The sequence below is a fragment of the Ascaphus truei genome, chromosome 1 (assembly GCF_040206685.1).
Source record: "Ascaphus truei isolate aAscTru1 chromosome 1, aAscTru1.hap1, whole genome shotgun sequence".
Lineage (NCBI taxonomy): Eukaryota > Metazoa > Chordata > Amphibia > Anura > Ascaphidae > Ascaphus > Ascaphus truei.
In genome coordinates this window covers 247970419-247990082 of record NC_134483.1, presented here as the reverse complement: position 1 = coordinate 247990082, position 19664 = coordinate 247970419, and the positions used below count along the sequence as shown (strand labels likewise).

The 19664-nt window shown below is 41.3% G+C and overlaps 1 protein-coding gene across 4 annotated transcripts in view; it reads right to left on the bottom strand.

The window, feature by feature from the left end:
- ZCCHC7 (zinc finger CCHC-type containing 7) overlaps positions 1–19664 on the bottom strand; it is a 174623-nt gene that overhangs the window by 77734 nt on the left and 77225 nt on the right. For 3 of the 4 annotated variants that reach the window (XM_075602594.1, XM_075602615.1, XM_075602605.1), the window contains exons 3-5: positions 7298–7341; positions 4548–4670; positions 3815–3985 (exon numbers count right to left, since the gene is read on the bottom strand). In XM_075602594.1, coding sequence (XP_075458709.1) covers positions 3815–3985; positions 4548–4670; positions 7298–7341 — 338 coding nt within the window. The remainder of the gene's footprint in view (positions 1–3814; positions 3986–4547; positions 4671–7297; positions 7342–19664) is intronic. The other variant, XM_075602625.1, reaches the window with a different exon arrangement.

Genomic DNA, 19664 nt, shown 5'->3' with positions numbered 1-19664 from the left:
GGGGTTTTTCTTTAACCCATATCCTATGTCTATTAATATGTAATTTTGTACTACAATTATTTGGATCCGATTTGGATATAGCTTCTCTGATCTTTATGGATTCGTGCAGGGTGTCCATGCCGTTTTTTTTTTAAAAAAAAAACCCATTTCCATATTGTATTTTTATATTCTATGTGAAAAGTAATAAATTTGTGATTAACTTTGGTAAACCCGTGTGCTCCTTAGGGATTCTTTCCTTTTGGTTCACATATATACACATACACACACATATATATACAGGTAGTCCTCGCTATCCAACGTTTCACTTTACAACGAATGGCATATACAACGCTTTACAATGCAACCCTAAGGGCCGTTTTTCGACGCTGGAATGCGTTATCCAACGCTCACCGCCACTGATTAACATGGAACTCACTTTACAATTGTTTCACTGTCCAACGCTACTTCCAGAACGGATTCCGTTGGATAACCGAGGACTGTCTGTATATATATTTTCTTAAGCATGGAGTCTCTGGAGCTGAACCCCATTCATTTCAGCTCCGGGGCCCCCTGCTTCCCGTGATACTTACCTCCACATCGGGAGTCGGGTATCTCTGTGTAGTTTAAATGTCAAAGTCACAATGGATGATGTCACAGCTTCCTATTGGCCCGCGTTACGCAGGACATTTAAACGCCACCATTTCTTTAGGCACACAAGGTCCCTGGCTGCAGAGATACCGGCACCTCCTACGGAGGGAAGTATCTCTGAAAACAGGTGATCTCCGGAGCTGAAACTAATGGGGTGGAGCACCGGAGACCCCCTGCTTCAATCCTAGAACAACAAAAGATCTTGTGCAGATGTTTTGCTGCTTTAAATAGTAAATGTAAATGAAAAAAGACAAACGTCCATCGAGTTCAACCTGTGTTAAATTTAGTCGACTAAGATACTCATACTATATTTGTATTTAGATTTATATTGATCCAGAGGAAGTCAAACTATATTCTATATGGCTGAAGTAGTTCAGTGGTAAGGGGGAGCATTTAGTGCACTGTTGCATGAACACAGAAAAGTAATGAATGCTTGATAACTCATTTTTACTCATCTGAAAAGTTCAACGTTTCTTTATATTTACGATCAATTTAAGTCTACCTGATAAAGCTGAAGCCCATTGTGCATGTACTGCAGGTGCGTGCGTCAAGCTTGGGTGGCGATCAAAGACAACTAAAGTATAATAGGAGCAGAACTACAACTCCCAGCGTCCCACACTACAGCAAAAGGTGGTGAGTGAAGAGATTTCCAGCATGGAACTAGTAAACACTGCACCAGGTTGGTGGGAAGGAAAGAAGAGCAGATAAAAAATATTTTAAATGAGGGAGCCAGATCAGGCAGTATGTATGTATGATCTTTATTTATATAGCGCCAAAAGTGTACTCAGAGCTCCACAAAGAATACAAGGGAATTATAATACAATAAGCCAGGGGTGCGCAAACTTCTTGAGCTGCGCCCCCCTGCCCGGGAGCTGCAGCGTTTGCGCCCCCCTCTCCTAATGACTCTGCGTCAAATTATGCCGCCGGTCATGTGACGTCACCCCGCCACATCATTTGAGGTGCGTTGCCATGGCGACACATCGCCGATGACCCGCAGAAAGCCGGTAAGGCTGCGCTTATAGTGCCGGCTACAGCTACGGCTACGGGTGCCGTCTCCCGTCTCCGTAGCCCAAGCGAAAGTTGTAATTTGAGTTTGGGAGACGTCTCTTGCTACAAGGGGAGTGACGGAAGGCAGAGGGGTGGGGACAAGAGCAAGGGGGAAGGCTGAAATGGAGAGGAGTTGTAATTTCTCTTTGTATGCTGAATTTACAGTACTTTTACATTAAATTACGGGAGAATTCACTATTTTTAAGTTGTTCATATAGTGTGTTTCACTTGACAGACACACAAAAACACACAGAGCCGCCAACAGAAATCATGGGGCCCAGGACAAATGAAAGGAGCAGCCCCCCCCCCCCCATCCCATAGCGCACCTACCACAGAAAAACAAATTTTAGCGTACAACTTTTACTTAACCCCCCAATACATATAAAAATACACCCCCAACCCCCCAATATATATACAAATACACCCCCACCCCCAAATACATATAAAAATACACCCCCAACAATAAAACGCTGCACCCGGTGCCGGGTCTCTCGGCAGCGCCGACATGAGAGGGAGGCCCGGCGCACACACGAGCAGCCATTGTGGGACTGAAAGGTGCCTGCAGCTTGGCCTTGCCACCACCAGCCCCCCGCAGGTCCTCCAGCCGCCGGGCCACCGCCACCCCGCCACCGCCAGCCGCCCGCAGTCCCGTCACCCACAGGCCACCCGCAGTTCCGCCGGCCCCCCACAGTCTTGCCAGCTGCCGGGCCCCCACCACCGCCCCCCGCAGTCCCGCCAGCCGCCGGGCCACCGCCAGCCACAGGCCCCCCCCATCGCCAGCCACCACTCCCCCCCTTCCCTTCAGCCATCGGCCCAACCTGAGATAATCCCCAAGGTAAGCCTGATTTTTATATGTATTGGGGGTGTATTTTATATATGTATTGGGGGGGAGTGGGGTATAGTTGTAGATGTATTGGGGGGAGTGGGATATATTTTTATATGTATTGGGGGGGTGGGTGTGTTTTTATATGTATTGGGGGGTTAAGTAAAAGTTACGCGATAAAAAAATATTTCTGTGGTAGGTGCGCTATGGGTTGGGGGGGGGGGGCTGCTCCTTTCATTTGTCCCCATGATTTCTGTTGGCAGCCCTGATCTCTCTCACACACACACGCACCCACTCTCTCACACTCTCACATTCCCCCCCACACACAATCAATCATACAATCTCACAAACACAATCCCACACACACAACCCCCCCCACCCCACACACACACAATCACACACACACAATCCCCCCCCCACACACACACAATCCCCCCCCACACACACACACAACCCCACACACACACTCACACACACAATACCCCCCCCACACACACCCAATCACCCCCCCCCCCCACACACACACACACACACAATACCCCCCCACACACAATCCCCCCCCCACACACACACACCCAATTCCACACACACACAATTTCACACAATCCCCCCCACACACACACAATCACACACAGACACATTCCCCCTCTCCCTGCATCAGAAGCTATCTCATTGGTTAAAAGACAGTCACATGAGGAGACCGTCTCTCAAAAAATCAAATAATACTGGCTACCAAATTTCTAGTCGCTCCGTCGCGTCCACTATAAGCGCCTACATAAGCGACCATGCATTTGTTTTGAGGTGACCTCGCGTCGCCGTCGCTGGCACTATAAGCGCAGCCTGAATTATAGAGGCCACAAGCCTCCCCCCGGCATTTAATTTAAATGCCGTGGGGAAGAGCGCGGGGCCTCTGTAACCGCCCGCACCCCCCCCTACAAATTCTCCCGCCCGGGAGGCGCGTCCCCAGTTTGCGCACCGCTGCAATAAGCGCAGCAAAATCAGACAATAGGAAAGGAAATCACTGACCCGAAGAGATTGCAATCTAAGTCTACAATCTTAGGCAGTGGAGATGCACATACATAAGAAGCACGTGACTTGCAGGTTCCACGGGCATATTGTTTCTGATAGTCCTTATATATATTTATTTTTTTAAAACATTTTAGGCTTACTGGAGACGGGTCATCCTCACCTACTGTAACAGTGTATGTAAAAGTTAGTAAATGGTCTCCACACCCCCATTGTGCTGTGGAATATGTTGGTGTGTTACAAATACATGATACTGTAACAATAGCAGTTCCTGATCTCTATCATACTCACATCAGCGTAGTGACCAGTCATAGAGCAGCGGTGACACTGCTTCTTCCAATGGGGCCGTTCAATACATTCTTGAGAAAAGTGTCCGGGCAGAAAGCAATTTGAGCAGTACCGTGCTGGACATGAGTTTTGAAGGTGTCCCCTCTCGCCGCAGAGACAACAGGCTGGCAACTTCTGATAATCAGAAAAATATACGTTAAAACACGCAGAAATTATCTCAAGTTCAGAAAAAATGTAACAGCGTGTATAATACAGAACAAAATGAAGTAGAGTAAATAATAATAGTAATAACAATAGTGATATGATAATAATACGTCTTATATTTTAATATGAACAAATAGATTCACACAAAATGTCAGATCATTTAAAACAAGGCATACAAGGTTTCAAAAAGCTCTGTACATACTGTATTATCTGTTACTAAAACCAAACAATTTAAAGGTTATCACAATCACGGCCAAACTACACGTCTAAAAGTACATTTACATTTGATAAAAATGACAGAAAAGTTAGCCTCCGTTTCAGTTTTGCAAATTTAAAGTAATTTGCTTATGTTTCAACACGAGATCAGGTATTTTTATTCAATGTCTTACATTTTTAGGAATAAATAAATAATAAAAAAAAACAACAGTGAAAACTAGATTGTAACACCCAGTTTCATTGGTGGCGAATAACAATTGCATTACTATTTTATTATAATCTGTAACACCACTGACAATAGTAAAATGATATTTACCTTAGGAGTAGGACAGTTTTTGGATAGGTGTCCCCGTTTTTCACAATTTCTGCAGATAACGTTTTTATCTGCCGAGTAGTACCGGTTGGAACGTCTCAAAGGGGTATAGTTACCAATCTGAGCCTGACAAGTTAGAGCAAATAAAATATATTAGTCCATTTATGTTTTTCTTGACATCAAGGACATTTATCTAATTTACTTAATGACATCTGAAAAGGTAAAAAGATATATATTTTTCTGAATCTGAAAGGCAACAATTACGTCCCAAAATATACCACATCCTGCCTAAGCGGTGCATTAAAGAGTTTTTTTTAAAACTTGCATTGGTTATATTTTCACTGAATATATTGCAGCTATTGATTAGCGGTTACCAGATCGTGAACATAAAAATTAAACAGGTAATTATTTTAGTTCCCTTTCTTAACCAAAGCAGTTAGCTTTAACACCAGCCTGATCCCCTTTCTGCACTTCTCCTCTTCTGCAAATGTGTTACCATGAACAACCCTGGGCAGAGTCATTACATGTGGATGCAGAATTCTGCATTACCCAGATTGCATTGCGGATCAGGTGTTCCTGTGCACTGAAGCTTCAGAAAGCGTTTGTTCTTCCTAAACCCAAAAGGTTCATGCAAACATTGCAGGCCTCATTTTGCCACTTAGACTGCGTCCCGCGTTCCCATGAAGCGCAGGACGCTATTCTACCAGTGAAGAAATGGAGGAATTCTCTTCCGCTTCCTGCAAACTGCCCGCGTTATGCTAGAGGGGCCAAGGCACTCGGGTAGTGGGATGCCTGCGGCACTCAAAGGGTTAAAGCAGCAAACCCTCCCAGAAGCCTACGTGAGTTTAACTCCCGTAATGTTACTCTCTTGTTCCTTAAACATGTCCTGCTATTTATTATTTTTTAAATATTTTTCTAGAGTTTAAAAAAAACAAAAAAAAAAACCCCTTTCATTTCTAGCTTTTGCAGTTACCATGGAAACTGTGATGGGCTTGAGGCAGAGTTTTCCGGACACTTTTTTTTTTACAGGGCTGGCTTGTTGGCGCGAGCTGTGCCCTGCACCGAGCCCCGTGCTCTTCCACACAACATTGAAAATGATTGCCAGGGGAGAGCACGGGGCTTCTGTAACCCTGTTACCTTCTATCCGAAGTCGCAATCTCCTCCTACGGACGTGTGACGTCATGTCGACATGACAACACAGCGTCACGTCGCCATGACAACGCGATGTAACAGGAGGAGATGCCGCTCTGGAGAAGGGAAGATGCTCCTCTGCACCCCGCAAAGCTCCCAGCCGTCCCTCACTTAATATTTCAAACACAAATCTCCTGAACGAAGCATCAGATTTTTTTTTTTAAGTAACTTTTTTTTAACGAGCAAGAACAGATCTTTTAAAATAAAATGCTACAAAAATTGATCTGCGCTGAGAGCTGCTTTACGGGGAACAGCAAAACAGATACATCCAGGTATATACTTTTAAGGCAGCGCTCTGACGAGATGCTGGAGAGGGAGCAGCATCACTATTGGACAACACTTTTCCACTACACAACCATAACTGGGATATAGGAAAAGGGCCTAAAAATAACTGGTCGCAGAATTCAGCCTTCCCACGCCCTGCTCGTCCCAATCACAAACAATGCAGAATATTTTAGGGAGGTCTGTCGCTCACTAAGCAGCAGAAGCGGCAAGATATAACGTAGGATCTGCCCATTGGGGTACGGTGGTAGATATTCTAATTGTTTTGGAAAAAACCTACTCCTGTGATACATCAAGAAATAGGAAGTAGTTATAATATAAGTGTAGTGAAGTCCTTGGTGCACCATTAGGTGTCAGGATGCGCACTGGCATTCAGCTATTGCCTTTGTAGTAACAAGAGATACCTGGCTTCCAATAACCATTGAGGCCAGTCTGATACCATTCCATCAAGATAAATACTTGCACAGTATTTGTCCCTCCCCCCAAAAAAGTGGCATTATAAGTTGTACAGTAAGAGCAAGCACACACACACACACACACACACACACACACACACACACACACACACACACACACACACACACACACACACACACACACACACACACACACACACACACACACACACACACACACACACACACACACACACACACACACACGAACTGATCCTATTCATAGTTTCAAACAGTGTCGACTTATTGCTTCAAAAACAGAAGACACGCACGAATAGCATTTGAACTACTACACTTTTTCCCCTCACCTTTTTATTTTTGGGTGCCCAGTGTCCCGGGACAATAAGCCTAGGGATCTCCTCGTCAACCTGCTCCTGGCATTGGTTAAGGTAGCCATTTATAAGACCAGGAAGCAGTGTTAGGAGAGGGAGGTCTCAAGAAACATCGTGGCCATGTTCCGGGCGCTGGTGCACTCCCGTATCCGGGCAGAGTACTCGTACGCCGAGTCCACTGGGGCGGTTTCAGAGTTTGCTGCCCAGTGGGCGTCAGGCGGGGTGCTCTGCTCGGTATCCCCTACTCTGGATTATTTTGTATTGACCCTTCATTTTTAGTGCACTTTATTTTATTTACAGTGCACTTGTTGGTTTAATTTTTATGTTTGTTTGGCTGGTTTTTCTTTGTTCTACTTGGCAACAAGTAGAATTGCTGTTCAACTGATTGGCCGGCTTTGCTGGCCAATCAGTAAAACCAGATCAAAATAGACTACAATGATTTTCAGGAAGTGGGACTGTTTGCTTGTTTGTTAAAGATGACCATTCTTCTTACCTCTGTATCCCTTTCACCGATGGACCATTCAACTCCCCTTTCTCCTAGGAAAAGAAAGGAGAAAAATAACAGCTTTAAAAACAAATAATTGGGAGGAGTTATGATTTTTACAGGTTGCAAACACAAGATTGAAATGGTTGTGCGACACGGTGGCAGACCCAGCATTTTTCTTCTGCCGATAGAAATATTTAGGTTGTGTATGCTTTCAAGCTGTCAAACTATTGCAATTAATAGCCAGAAACGTCATTTCGCCCGACGTTACGGTCTCCAGGGGAACCTTATTCGGGGGGATTTTTTGTTGTTGCACTTTTTCTCCTTTCAATGTTTCTCTGATCTCAGAAACCATATAACACGTATTCAACCTGCAGAAGTCAAATACATCACTTGCTTTAAAATGGGCTACCGTGCCTTTTTCAAATAACCCCCTAAAACACACATACAATATAAGAATAAATATATAGTATGAAAAAAGGAAATACATGGATCAGATGCAATGAACAAAAGTTGCTGAATGATACCAATTTTTTTTTTTTTAAACACATTTGTAATTAACCATCTTGACTCCCAAGAAATGACTGACATAAATTTTGAAAAGAAACACGAAGCGTAATTTCTAGTGGAGGTTCAGAAAAGGGAAAACTAGGTATACAATATGCCCTGCTAAATGCCACATGCTTGCCAAGAAGCTGTTTGCCATGCTGAAATCACATTATTAAGCCTCAGAGATGCGGGCACGGCACTGTGTAAATTGGGGGCAGTGACCTCTTGTAATCACGAGGAAAAGTACATGCTAAAACAATGGGGTGCTGCGTATTTACACTGCTCCATTCAATTAAAACAACTTTGTTTAGCAATTAATACGGTTGGAGCATGGGAGATCCTAGCTGTTGCTTTCTTTAGTGTCTTTATAAAAGGCAACAACCAGAAATTAGAAGATGGCGATTGAACCGGTCGGAATGACTGGAAAAAAAACAAGAGGAGCAAGAAGAACCTTCTTCTGTGCATGTTATTTATTGCGAGACACCTAGGTTCAGCAAACTGTGCCATTGTGAACTTAGAGCTTCAAGTCTGTGAGCTCGCTAACCCCACCACTACACATGCTTCTTAATCAGCCTTCTTTTGGGCGGCCGAAAGAGATTTTTTGTATTCTTATATCGCGATAACAGTATATGCAGTGCTGTACAATGAGTCCCTGCCCAGAAGAGCTTACGATCTAATTTTGACGTCGCACAGTCATGTTTACTTGATTTGCAGGGGGAGATGCCGGGAGACGCCGTCACAACCCGGAGATCTCCGAGGTAAACCATTAGCAGAGAGATACGCGGCCGAAACTTGTAGTCTCCGGGCCAAACCCGGAGTGGTGGCAACCCTGCCGAGGCACTGGGGAAAAAGGGTGACTTGCCCAAGGTCGCAAAGAGCGGACACTGGGATTTGAGCCAGGGTTCCCCGTATTTCTAAGTCAGTGTCATGGTTTTCAGAGTCGGCGCCTTTACTCGCTGAGCCGATGCTTCAGCCCTAGATAATTACACTTCGTGGTGCCAGGTTCTAGCATCCGCGCTATTTCTGTTGAAGTACAGATTTATTGTAGGTTGTGATACGTTGTAATAGATAAAGGGGCCTATGCAGAGAGCAGCGAATTTTAAAATTGGCGAATTTATTAAAAAGTAGCTTTTTTGGAGTTTTAATCTCCATATGCAGAAAAGTGCGAATTCTGCTATGTTTAACATGGATGCGTGTGGCGAGTTTAAATTGGCGAGATGCGCGCTTCAGAAATGTGTTAAAACAAATTCGCGCCTTTTTTTTTCCCTTTGCAATGGCCGCGAGCGGCAGTTTTTTCTGGCGAGGCACAACGGAGACAATCGCGCCATTTTATTGGCGCGAACAGCCGCTAGATGCCGTTCGCGCCTCTCTGCATTAGGATATTTTTAAAACTGGCGAGATTGAGGTTCTCGCCAGCCGCGAGGCGAGTTTTACAAATAGAAAAGAAAAATTGGCGCGTTTTTCTCCAAAAAATGGCGAATTTCGAAATAGCGCTGCTCTCTGCATAGGCCCCAAAGACAGATACTTTATAGAGGAAGTTATAGTGGACACGTTTGCAAAACCCCACGGGTCTATTCTTCCTGTGCACGCTTTTGAAGTTTAGCGGGAGTTGGAGAGCTTCAGATCGGTCAACATGAAAAAATTAATCAGTTTTTGTATTATCCCAAAAAAGCATTTTTTTGGTGTCTGTACTCTAAACAGAAAAAAAACTGTAGACACGTGAAATGTGCAATTACATTCATTATTCCTTTCTATTAAAGCATGCGAACAGTAATGGTGGCGTACAAACAAGCAATGCACCTTTAATGTGTGGGGGAAATGCTGAACGAGAAAACAAGCATTTCCAGTTAAATGACCCGTTTCCTTGAAGCAGTTTGTTCCCATTTTGAAAAGTAGTCACATTTCTTTGCATATTTTTTTTTTATTTCCTTTCCCTTACACCCCAGTATTTTGCCATCATTCAAAATCAACTGGTAACCAACCTCACTACAAATGAAATACAGAAAATCACAAGGAAATATATATCTTTTGTTTAGCGGACATTTTTGGTAAAGGGGTGGCCTTTTGCAAACTGCACTGTTTTACAAGTGGGAGAGCCCAGGCTACCTCCTCATGCCTTTTCTTTCTTTTTTCTATGTTTTTTTCTAACTCCCAATGCTGACTATCTGATCTTTGCAAGATCCCTCTTTCTATCTGTTCATCAACAAGAGCATTCGATTGTAAGAGGCTTGAGACGAGTCATTGTGTCGGCAGTATTCAGAGTTGTATATAGAATTTTACAAAGTGACAAGCAGGCATGGTTGGAGTATTACAGCATACACAACCACGGTAAGAGTCACTGCGGTAAGAGCAGAGAAGAAGAAGCAAAGAAAAACACATACTGTATGAGTCATAGAAAAAAACTGAAAGGAGAAACTATTTGAACATCAAACACAAATGCCAAAGAAATCATTAAAATGAAGCGGCCAGTTACAAGGATAGCAACTACATTATACGGTGTACAGTTTTTCATAACGTACCTTTTATGTCAAATTAAGGTAGATACATTGGCCACATAGGTGCCGATTTCTCTCCTGGGAAACCGCAGGTTTTTAGTAAAATGGTTACACACACTCACATATATATACACACACTCACATATATATATATATATATACATATATACAGTGTTCGACAAACCTATACATTTGCTCGCCCCGGGCGAGTGGATTTAACCCCCGGGCGAGTAAATATTGGCCCAAGCAGCACACGTTTGGTACTAGGTGGCGAGTAGATTTTTTTGTGTGGCGAGTAGATTTTTTGGTGATTTGTCAACCACTGCATATATATATATATATAGCTAGCATTACTTTTAGAGGATGGAAGTTACTCTAGTTGTACTGTATCCTGTTGGGAGGGGGGCTTCTGAGAAATATTTTCAGAAAAATGCCACTTTTATGAATTTTGTATAGTTGTGTGTAAACCCCCCAAAACATATGTTTATTTTCCCAGCACTGTACGATACCTTACAATGCCCCTATTTAGTTATTTCGTTATTTACGTGCCCGTGCATTGTACTCTGCAGAGGCTTCAACAGCGTTACTTTAAGTTACCAGAGAGAATAGCTCATGGATTTCAAAGCTTAGGGCGATGCTGACTGAACAAAGTGTTCTTCGTTCTTCTGTTCTTTCTGCAGGTTACAGCTACGTGGACCACAGGAAGAGTTAAATTCATGGCATGCTTCGTCTACCACACAGTTGGGGGAGTTCTTTAAATAGTCTGTCACTCTTTCTCCCCATCCATGGGATTTCCTCCTCAAACTGCTGATTCGTTCAGGTACAGAAGAAGGAAATTTCAGTTAACCTTTGTTTCACCCTAGGGGGGGGGGCCTACATGAAAAAAAATGGGGTAAAACAGGAAAAATGTTGCGTTGTGGTAGGGGTCATTATTAACGAATTTCTAAAAAGCCAAAAAAAAATAAAAAAGTGTGTGTCCGCAGACAAATTATTTTCAATGGTAAAAAAATTAAAAAAAACCTGCTATGTAAACTAATTAAAAACTTTAAATAAACAAGTGCTCCCAAAACATTTTTTTGGTACACATTGTCTGTGTTTTACTGTATACAACCTTAGTTGCTGTAGTTTGCATTCTAAAAATAAATAATAAAATTGATTGCAATAGTAGATTTTCTAGTCAACGATTATAAGGATCAGAAATTGGAGGGGGGGGTTGGGGGGTTATGGGTAGTTTTTACCTGCAGCAGGTGAACTGTGCACATCTTGCCTCTAGCTCCTGGTTATTACATCTGGAGCAAACAAGCAGCCAAGACTAAGGCTTATTCTGCAAGTTCTGATGCAGCTGATTACACCGCAACCGGCCGGAAACGCTCATTCAAGCCGTCCGATCGCGGCATGAACTGCCCGCTTAGGAGTTTATAGAATAATCCCCTAAACAACTAAAAAAGGTCACACTCCCTTTTCATTTAAAAATGACTTCCACAGCAATTTGTCTTCCACCCACAATAAAAAAAAATATTTGTGGAGATTTTATTAAGCAAAATTGATTAAAAAAAAAAAAAAAAACACATTGGAAAAAGATAGTCTCATGCCTACAGTCATTTCACATGACCCCCATCCCTTGCTCCTGTCTAACGTCTAAGGAAAGGACAATTTCCATAATACAATATATCATGCATGATTAGTACATAAGAGCTCGGTCACAATGCTTGAAACTCCTGCAAAAAACTACAGTCCAAATACTTAAAAATTAAGAAATAAAAAATAAACTGTATGTGGACCACAGCAGTAGCTCACAAAATAGTACAATGTAGGAACGATGAATTGTGCCCCCCAAAAAGACTCAATGTAATATTTGTTACTTGAGGCACAGCCAGCAAAAAGGATTAGTCCAAAGTCACTGAACTGTCGCCAAGCCTCCCACTTCAAAGGCCAACATCGCAACCATCCGACTTATCTGATTACATTGCAGAAATCTGATCTATATTTAACAGCAATAGCTGAATGAGCTTTTTACACACTTCACCTTAATGTACAGTTTATACTACTTTTCAATGAAATAATTTAAAAACTCCAAAATGTACCAGCCGCAAAAAAAAAGGGGGGGGGGGGAGGGAGAAAGATTTGTACAAAAGAAATATAACGTATTATATAACGGAGTGAAACGTAAAAATATGCAATCCAAAGATTACAGGGGTAACAGTTTGCAGTGATAACAGATGCATACTTCATTTTAGTCTAAAATGCCACTTTACAGATTAAGTAAATGATTGGCCCTGTTAAGGATGACTGGTGGACCTGCACAACTAGGGCAAAATTGCTTCCCACTGTTCCTTCTCTAAAGCCCTGGTGAAGGCAAAAAGGTCCGGAAACAAATTACATCTGATAAAAGAAAGTTAATGCAACACACATAAGTGCCAACTTGCAAAAGAGAACCGCGCTTTAACTCAATGCTTTCAATGGCGCGGCCCTAATGATCACACGGTTCTGGTGATACTTGTCTGTTGCCCGTGGCAACCCCCCTCAAGTGTAACGATGCTGGCCTACAATGGCTTTGACTAGGCCGCATTCTCTTCACTTAGATGAATGCGACTGGGCCATCTGTGTCGGCAAGCATAAAAGGACAGTCTGCCTGTGGGCCCGTCAGTCTGAACACCACCCCTCTGACCCCGATTAAATACAACTTTCGGTCTCTTTTTGTCCTCCCTGTTGACTTCTTCTATTAAGGGAGCCCTGGGACAAAGAAAGCGGAAGAGTGGACTATCTGCCCCCAAGAAAGGTGATGTCTGATACTGCTCAACACAAGGATTAGCAAGGCAATACATAACAAAAGCTAGTTTGGGGGAGGTGGGAGAGAAGGGGGGAAAATGGTTTCAAGCAGATCTTGGGCTAATTCAGTGGATACACAATTCGTTAAATAGCTATACAAGAGGCTTGATTTAAAAGGAACAGGGAAAAGAAGAAGAAAAAGAGTTGGGGGAGACACCTTTTAGTATCTTGACACAAGCCTGTGACATGAAAAAGAACGTCACACATTGTTTTCATGCAGAGCTGAAAAATAAATAAGCATTAGAGGAGAGAGCCATTGTTTTACACAGCCTTATGTCTATGCAGAGAGCTCGTCAAGCTTAACCGCACTAAAACTACTGAAAACACGCATCTTCTCCCACATGCTGCATTATACCAAGCATATAGAAATATCAATAGAATTGCTGAAGATTATCAAGGGTATATGCTAGTATCTCCATCACGCCGCAAATTATCCTGCATAACTGTCAACTGCCAGCAATTCTCAAGATGGGCGGATCCAGTCTTGGTTGTTCAACATCACAGCTCTAAACATTTTGGGATTCGGAAAAGCATGACTACATCCGTAAGAATGTTTATGGCTAGGAGTTCTTACTGCCAATAAAAAATAAGTTAGTATTCGGCATGGTCTTGTCACATGAAATCTTACAATATGAATAAAAATAAAATGTGGGATTAAATGCAGTGAAAAGTTTGTTAGAGACGTGCAAAATTTTCACTAAAGTTTTTAATCAGGCAAAATAACGTTTTGGGAGAAAGATTGCAAGGTCACATGGTCAACATGTGCAAGATCATCAATTTAACCAAAATGCTGGCTAGCCATTGAGACTGCTGTGCAAATGTTGCAAAAATGCAAAATTGGAATAACATTTGCCAACTACATTTGAAAACATTTGACCATCTCTAGAATTTGACATGCTGTTACCAAGTCAGGCTTTAAACCAATTACAAGGCCTGCGGACATGCATAAAGCCTGTGATCACCGTAAACCTGTTTGGTGATGGAGAGGTCTGTAATGCAATTGGATTAGTCTAATAAAGTGACTATTGCTGTTGCTATCTAAACTGCATTGATTGCCATCTGCTGAGATCTCTTTGCTAATTAAAACTACCACAGTAATGTAAAGCAAGTACAGTACTTTGACGGTAATAAATCCATGAACTCTACTTTTTTGAGTAGTTACCAGTAGCATAACTTGCATTTTTATCCAGACTTAGACTTGCAAAGGCAGCACAACAGTCATAACAAGTGACAAGGATTTACACTGAGCTCTCCTAACAAAAATGACAAAATAAATGTGGAAGAAAAATTCAAAATCTGAGCTTCTTCCTGTCTTCAGCAGCTACCATAAGCTGTGTATGCTTTTTAATATATTTTGCGGTATAACAATAAAGATAAGAACCCAAAGACTAAGATTCCAATTCCGAGTCATGAAGCTCACATCTTGATTTGTTTTGTTGTAAAGATATAAATATATACTGTGTGTATATATATATATATATTAATTATAACAATGAAACACAGACCTGCCCAGTCTCATTGATTTTTAGTATTAGGGGGTTTCATACTTCAATAGTCTCACTTATAGAAATCAGTACTTTTCTATTAAAATGCCATTGTTTGTTCCAGAACCACCAAATCTCACTGATTTTGGTCCTTGGAGGTTGGCATCTCTGCAAATGTATGTTTTTGCCTAGACTGTGTACCATAGCAAGCCTGCACTGTGTACATATGCAAGACTGCCAGGCAGAGCAGACATTTTTCTCAATATTGGCAAGAGAGATTAGCAGCTGTATTTGACCATTACTTTGTGACACTTAAATGGTCCAACAGGTCGTTTACAATGTGCAAACTTTCAGATCTCACTGTACACGTGAAGGAAAATAAACGGTTGATCAAAGGAGTATACATGCTGTAAACTATATGTTAGTTTAATAAAAAGCATCATACAGCCTATTGTCCAAATTACACTCAATAATTTATTCCACCCTTTAATTTTTATGCATCAGTATCTTACTGTACATTCCCTGCATTCAAATACATATTTGGTAAAGCTCTGCTTATAGAGCTGGTGCTAATTAACCCTTTAATTAACTATCCCACAAGGAGTCATTTTCATCCTGATTTGAGGTTTGTGGGGTAGTTTGTGTATGTTTACCAATTCCTACATTACCCATATGTCTCTATATATCCTAGCATACAAGAGTGGTTTCGGCGCAACTGCGCATGCCTGAGTCAGTGAAGCTCCCGGATGTTCTTCAATCAACTTCATTGTAACAAAACACACAAGGGCTACACCGCAATCTCCCCCTCTACGCGTTTCACCCTTACAGATAGGGCTTCGTCTCGGAGTGGGGAGAAGCGGTAACTGACTGATTAAATACACATAAAAGCCTGCGAAAACGGTCTAAAACATTAACCCCTTCAATGCCCAAGCCTATTAGAATATTAAACACATATGCCAATCCTGTGTATGACAATTGCTAGAATACAATCTCTATTGATCCTAGAGTCTCTATTATTCCTAGTTAGACCCTTGTATTCTGATTGGACTCAGGCTATAAATTGAAGGTATATAAAGAAAGTTAAAAACTGCTGACTTTAACTTTCTTTATATACCTTCAATTTATAGCCTGAATACCTTCAATTTATAGCCTGAATACCTTCAATTTATAGCCAGGATTGGCATATGTAAGCAGGTAAACCTAACCCACGCCACCCTTTCTCTGTCTGACTCCATTCTTTGGCCTTCCTCTACAACTGCTGATTTCAGGGGCAAAGTGGAAGTTATCTGCAGAAAAATCCAGTCTCTTCAAAACCTCCTCTTAGGCCTCCTACCTTTATTTAGTGTCTCAGCTGATTATCTCCTCAACCCATTTCCTTAAACCTCTAGCTTCTCCCTTGCTCTCCATCCTAACCCATCTTCAACTAATCACTTTGCGCTAGCACTTTTCCCTCTCTTTATAAGCACGATAAAAAAACAACTAATTAAACGAATAACACCCTTGACCCTACCTCTATCACCCCATCTCTCTTTTGCCTCAACTTCTGGAACGTCTTGTTTCTCTACAGACGCTGAATTTCCTCATCAACTGTAACCAACCTGACTTTCTCCAATTGGGCTTCCACACATCATACTCAACTAACACCACCACTCACCAAAGTAGCTAATGACCACCACATTGCCAACTCTCAAGGAAACTACTTGATTCCGATTTTCTCGTTTTTATAATGTTAACCACACCTCTTGCACATTCTTCTCTCTTGGCATCTGTGGCACTGCCCTTTTCTGGTTTTCCTTCTACTCCTCTCACTGCTGCTCAGTCTCTTTTGCCAACTCCTACTTCTACCACTATGGATCTCTCTGTTGGTGAACCTCAAGGATCTGCTTTAGGTTCCGTACTCTTCTTTCTATATAATCTCTCTCTGGGTGACCTCATTAAATCTTTTGGCTTGAGTTATCTCTATGCTGATAAGAAACAACTATATCTATCTGCACCTGACCTTACACCTGAAATTGAGTCACAAACCACAGACTGCCCATCTGTAATCTCTGCATGGATGGCCCCCATTGCTTTACATTTAATATGTATAAGATAGAGATCCTCATGCTCCCTTCCATATTAGGCCCTATTGTTCCCTCCTCCATTACGGTCAATAACATTACTATCCACCCAGTCTTGTAAGTACTTTGTCTAGGGGTTACATTTGACTCCTCCTTGTCCCCTCAAAAACTAACAAAATGTTTCTGTTTCTTCCTCCATAACATTGCAAAGGTACGTCCCTTTCTCTGTTTCGACTACTAAAACACGAGTGCATACTCTCAGACACTCCTGAGGGAGAATGTTCAGGGTGTGAAGCGCGTAGATGCCACGTCATATGCACGTCATTACGTTCCCACGTGCGGACAGAGGGTCTAACGGTTTTTCTGGAGATTTGGGTTATGCAATCCTTTCTGTCGTTCCACAGACACAGACAATTATACCTTACTGCTCCGCCTACGACGTTCACTTTTGATTACTTGATAAGTTTTTTTTTTTTAATACTATTTGTTACTGTGAATATATTTATGGTGATGTTTACCCCCTGGTGCGCTTGTCTCGATTTTTCTTCTAGTTGAGATCCGGTTGGATTTTGTCCTGTGGGATTGTGCTCGCCCATAGAGACAGAGTGGCAAAGGAGAAATCACTGACAGAAAACACTGCTATCAACAGTCTCTGCTGCGCAAAGGGACAATAATATATAAAGATATAAATATCTAAAAATATATATCTACCTGTAAATCTAATATATATATATATATATATATATATATATATATATATATATATATATATATACTACAAATATATAAATATATAGAGAGAGAGAACAGAAAAAAGTGTGTTCAACACCAATATAGTCAAGTCCATGATATAATATATGTATTAAATATATTTATTGAGCAAAAGGGTCTCAAAGTATATTAGTTTTTCCAAGAGTCTATGCCCACATGCAGATATCAATAGTCCACACTTGGTATGTCAGATACAATAATGTCTCATAAGTCCACTATTGTGAGTGTGCAGCTAGTGTAGATAAGGTCATTCCACCTTCTTTAATAATTACAGGCATATTACACTATTGGAGGCAGTGGTGCTTTGCAGATATATACTGTATGTATCTATATAGATATCTATAGATATCTCTATATATATATAATATATAGATATCTATATATATATAGATATCTATATAATATATATACTGTATATATATATATATATATAGATATCTATATAATATAGCTAGATACACACATACACACACAGAATGGAAATGCTGTTTTATGCCACGATGTCTAAAATTGTAAAACGAAGATTCCTTCTGAAAATAGACAATACAATTCTAGTCCGTCCGGTTTCGCAAAAACCTAGGATACAGTGCAGCTAAAAATAGTTGGAAGAGTTGTCATTGCTTAGGATGAAATGAAGAACTCCAATGTCAACTTACCGACCTGACTCAGCAGACGATGGTGCTTAGCTCAGAATGGGAAGGTTTTAATTTACATCTCACTTATCCTCTGCTGAAAATGTTTTAGCTTAAGTATCAGAGGAGACATCATTCTCAATTCTTTCATGAACAATAACCGCTTTGTTAGCACTATCTGCAAACCTTTGTATAGTACAATTTGTGGGGGGGGGGGGGGTTGGAAGGGAGGATATTTGAAGGTCAGCCTCTCTGTCCTATTACCTCTTCTTACTTGGTCCAAATCATAGAACTGTTTTTGCAAATCGCTTCTACTGTATGCAGCTGAAAATTCATCTACCGGTTATCAATGGTGATCAAATATTAAGAAACGACATTATTGGCAGGTGTCATTGTCTTAGGGAGGGGCTATGTCCCCTAGAACGCCAATTGTTCTGCCTTTTTATAAATTACATTTAGCCACTGATTTGCACTTCGTCCCTGTGTGCCTCCATCTTTCTTGCATTTGTATTGTTATTTGCAGGGATCATGAGAGATAAGCAGCTGCGTATCAATTTGTGTATTGTTTTTTTAAATGCCGGCATTACTGGAATCCTGGAGCGACCACTCGCTTTTGTAACTTCACTTCAGGACAAAGGCAGCATATATTACATGCAGCATGGTATTCGCCATTTCAAAACAAATGGGAGGCATTAACCTAATACAGCGAAGCACACCCAGTGGTCGAATCAAGATCGGCACAGTTACACAACTCTCCACAGTGCCGCTATATTTGTGACACTTACTGTTCCATTTTTCTGTCAATAAAAAGTGGATTTGTTTAAAAATGCCTATCTGTTCCTGCATTCAGCATACATATTGTGTATCTTTCACAAATATGGTCTTTTTTGGGGGGTTTTCTGGTCAGCCACAGTACCACTATATTTTTACAGACCACTTTAAGCGCTGAAAGTGCCATAATGTTGCAGACACAATGAAACGGCTCACAGGACATCAAAGCGTCATATACAAACTACTTCACTATCCAGAACTCTTCTTGTGCTTAAAACTGTGCATAATCAATATTGGAACAGGTACCCAGTAAGCTTTCTGAAGACACCAGCGCTTTGTTACTACTTTTTAGAAACAAGAGAGATGTGCAAACTGTTCACGGGAGTTGACAAACGCTGCAAAATTTGCAGTGTTTCTGGAAAGAAACAGAGAAAAACATTTTTACCAAATAAATTTGCAGGCAGGTTACATGACTATTGTTTGCATCACACTGACTGCGTGGCCTAAGGTGTGGCTTTTTTTTTTTTTTAAATTGAAAGTAGCAAACCTATGAAAAAATTATTAAGGGGCTAACTTTTAATTCCTTGAAAAAAAGAAACCACAAAATATATATTTTTTGCAAAATTACGAAAACTCTTAGGTCCTCAAATATATTTGTTAATCGATTTCCCTAAGGTTCTCACATCTCTAATAAAAACCTCATCCATCTCCAAATTATATATGTATGTGCATGGTTTTGAGCACCATGAGTTTAGGAGTTAAAAGTTGGCGTTTTGTTGCTGAGC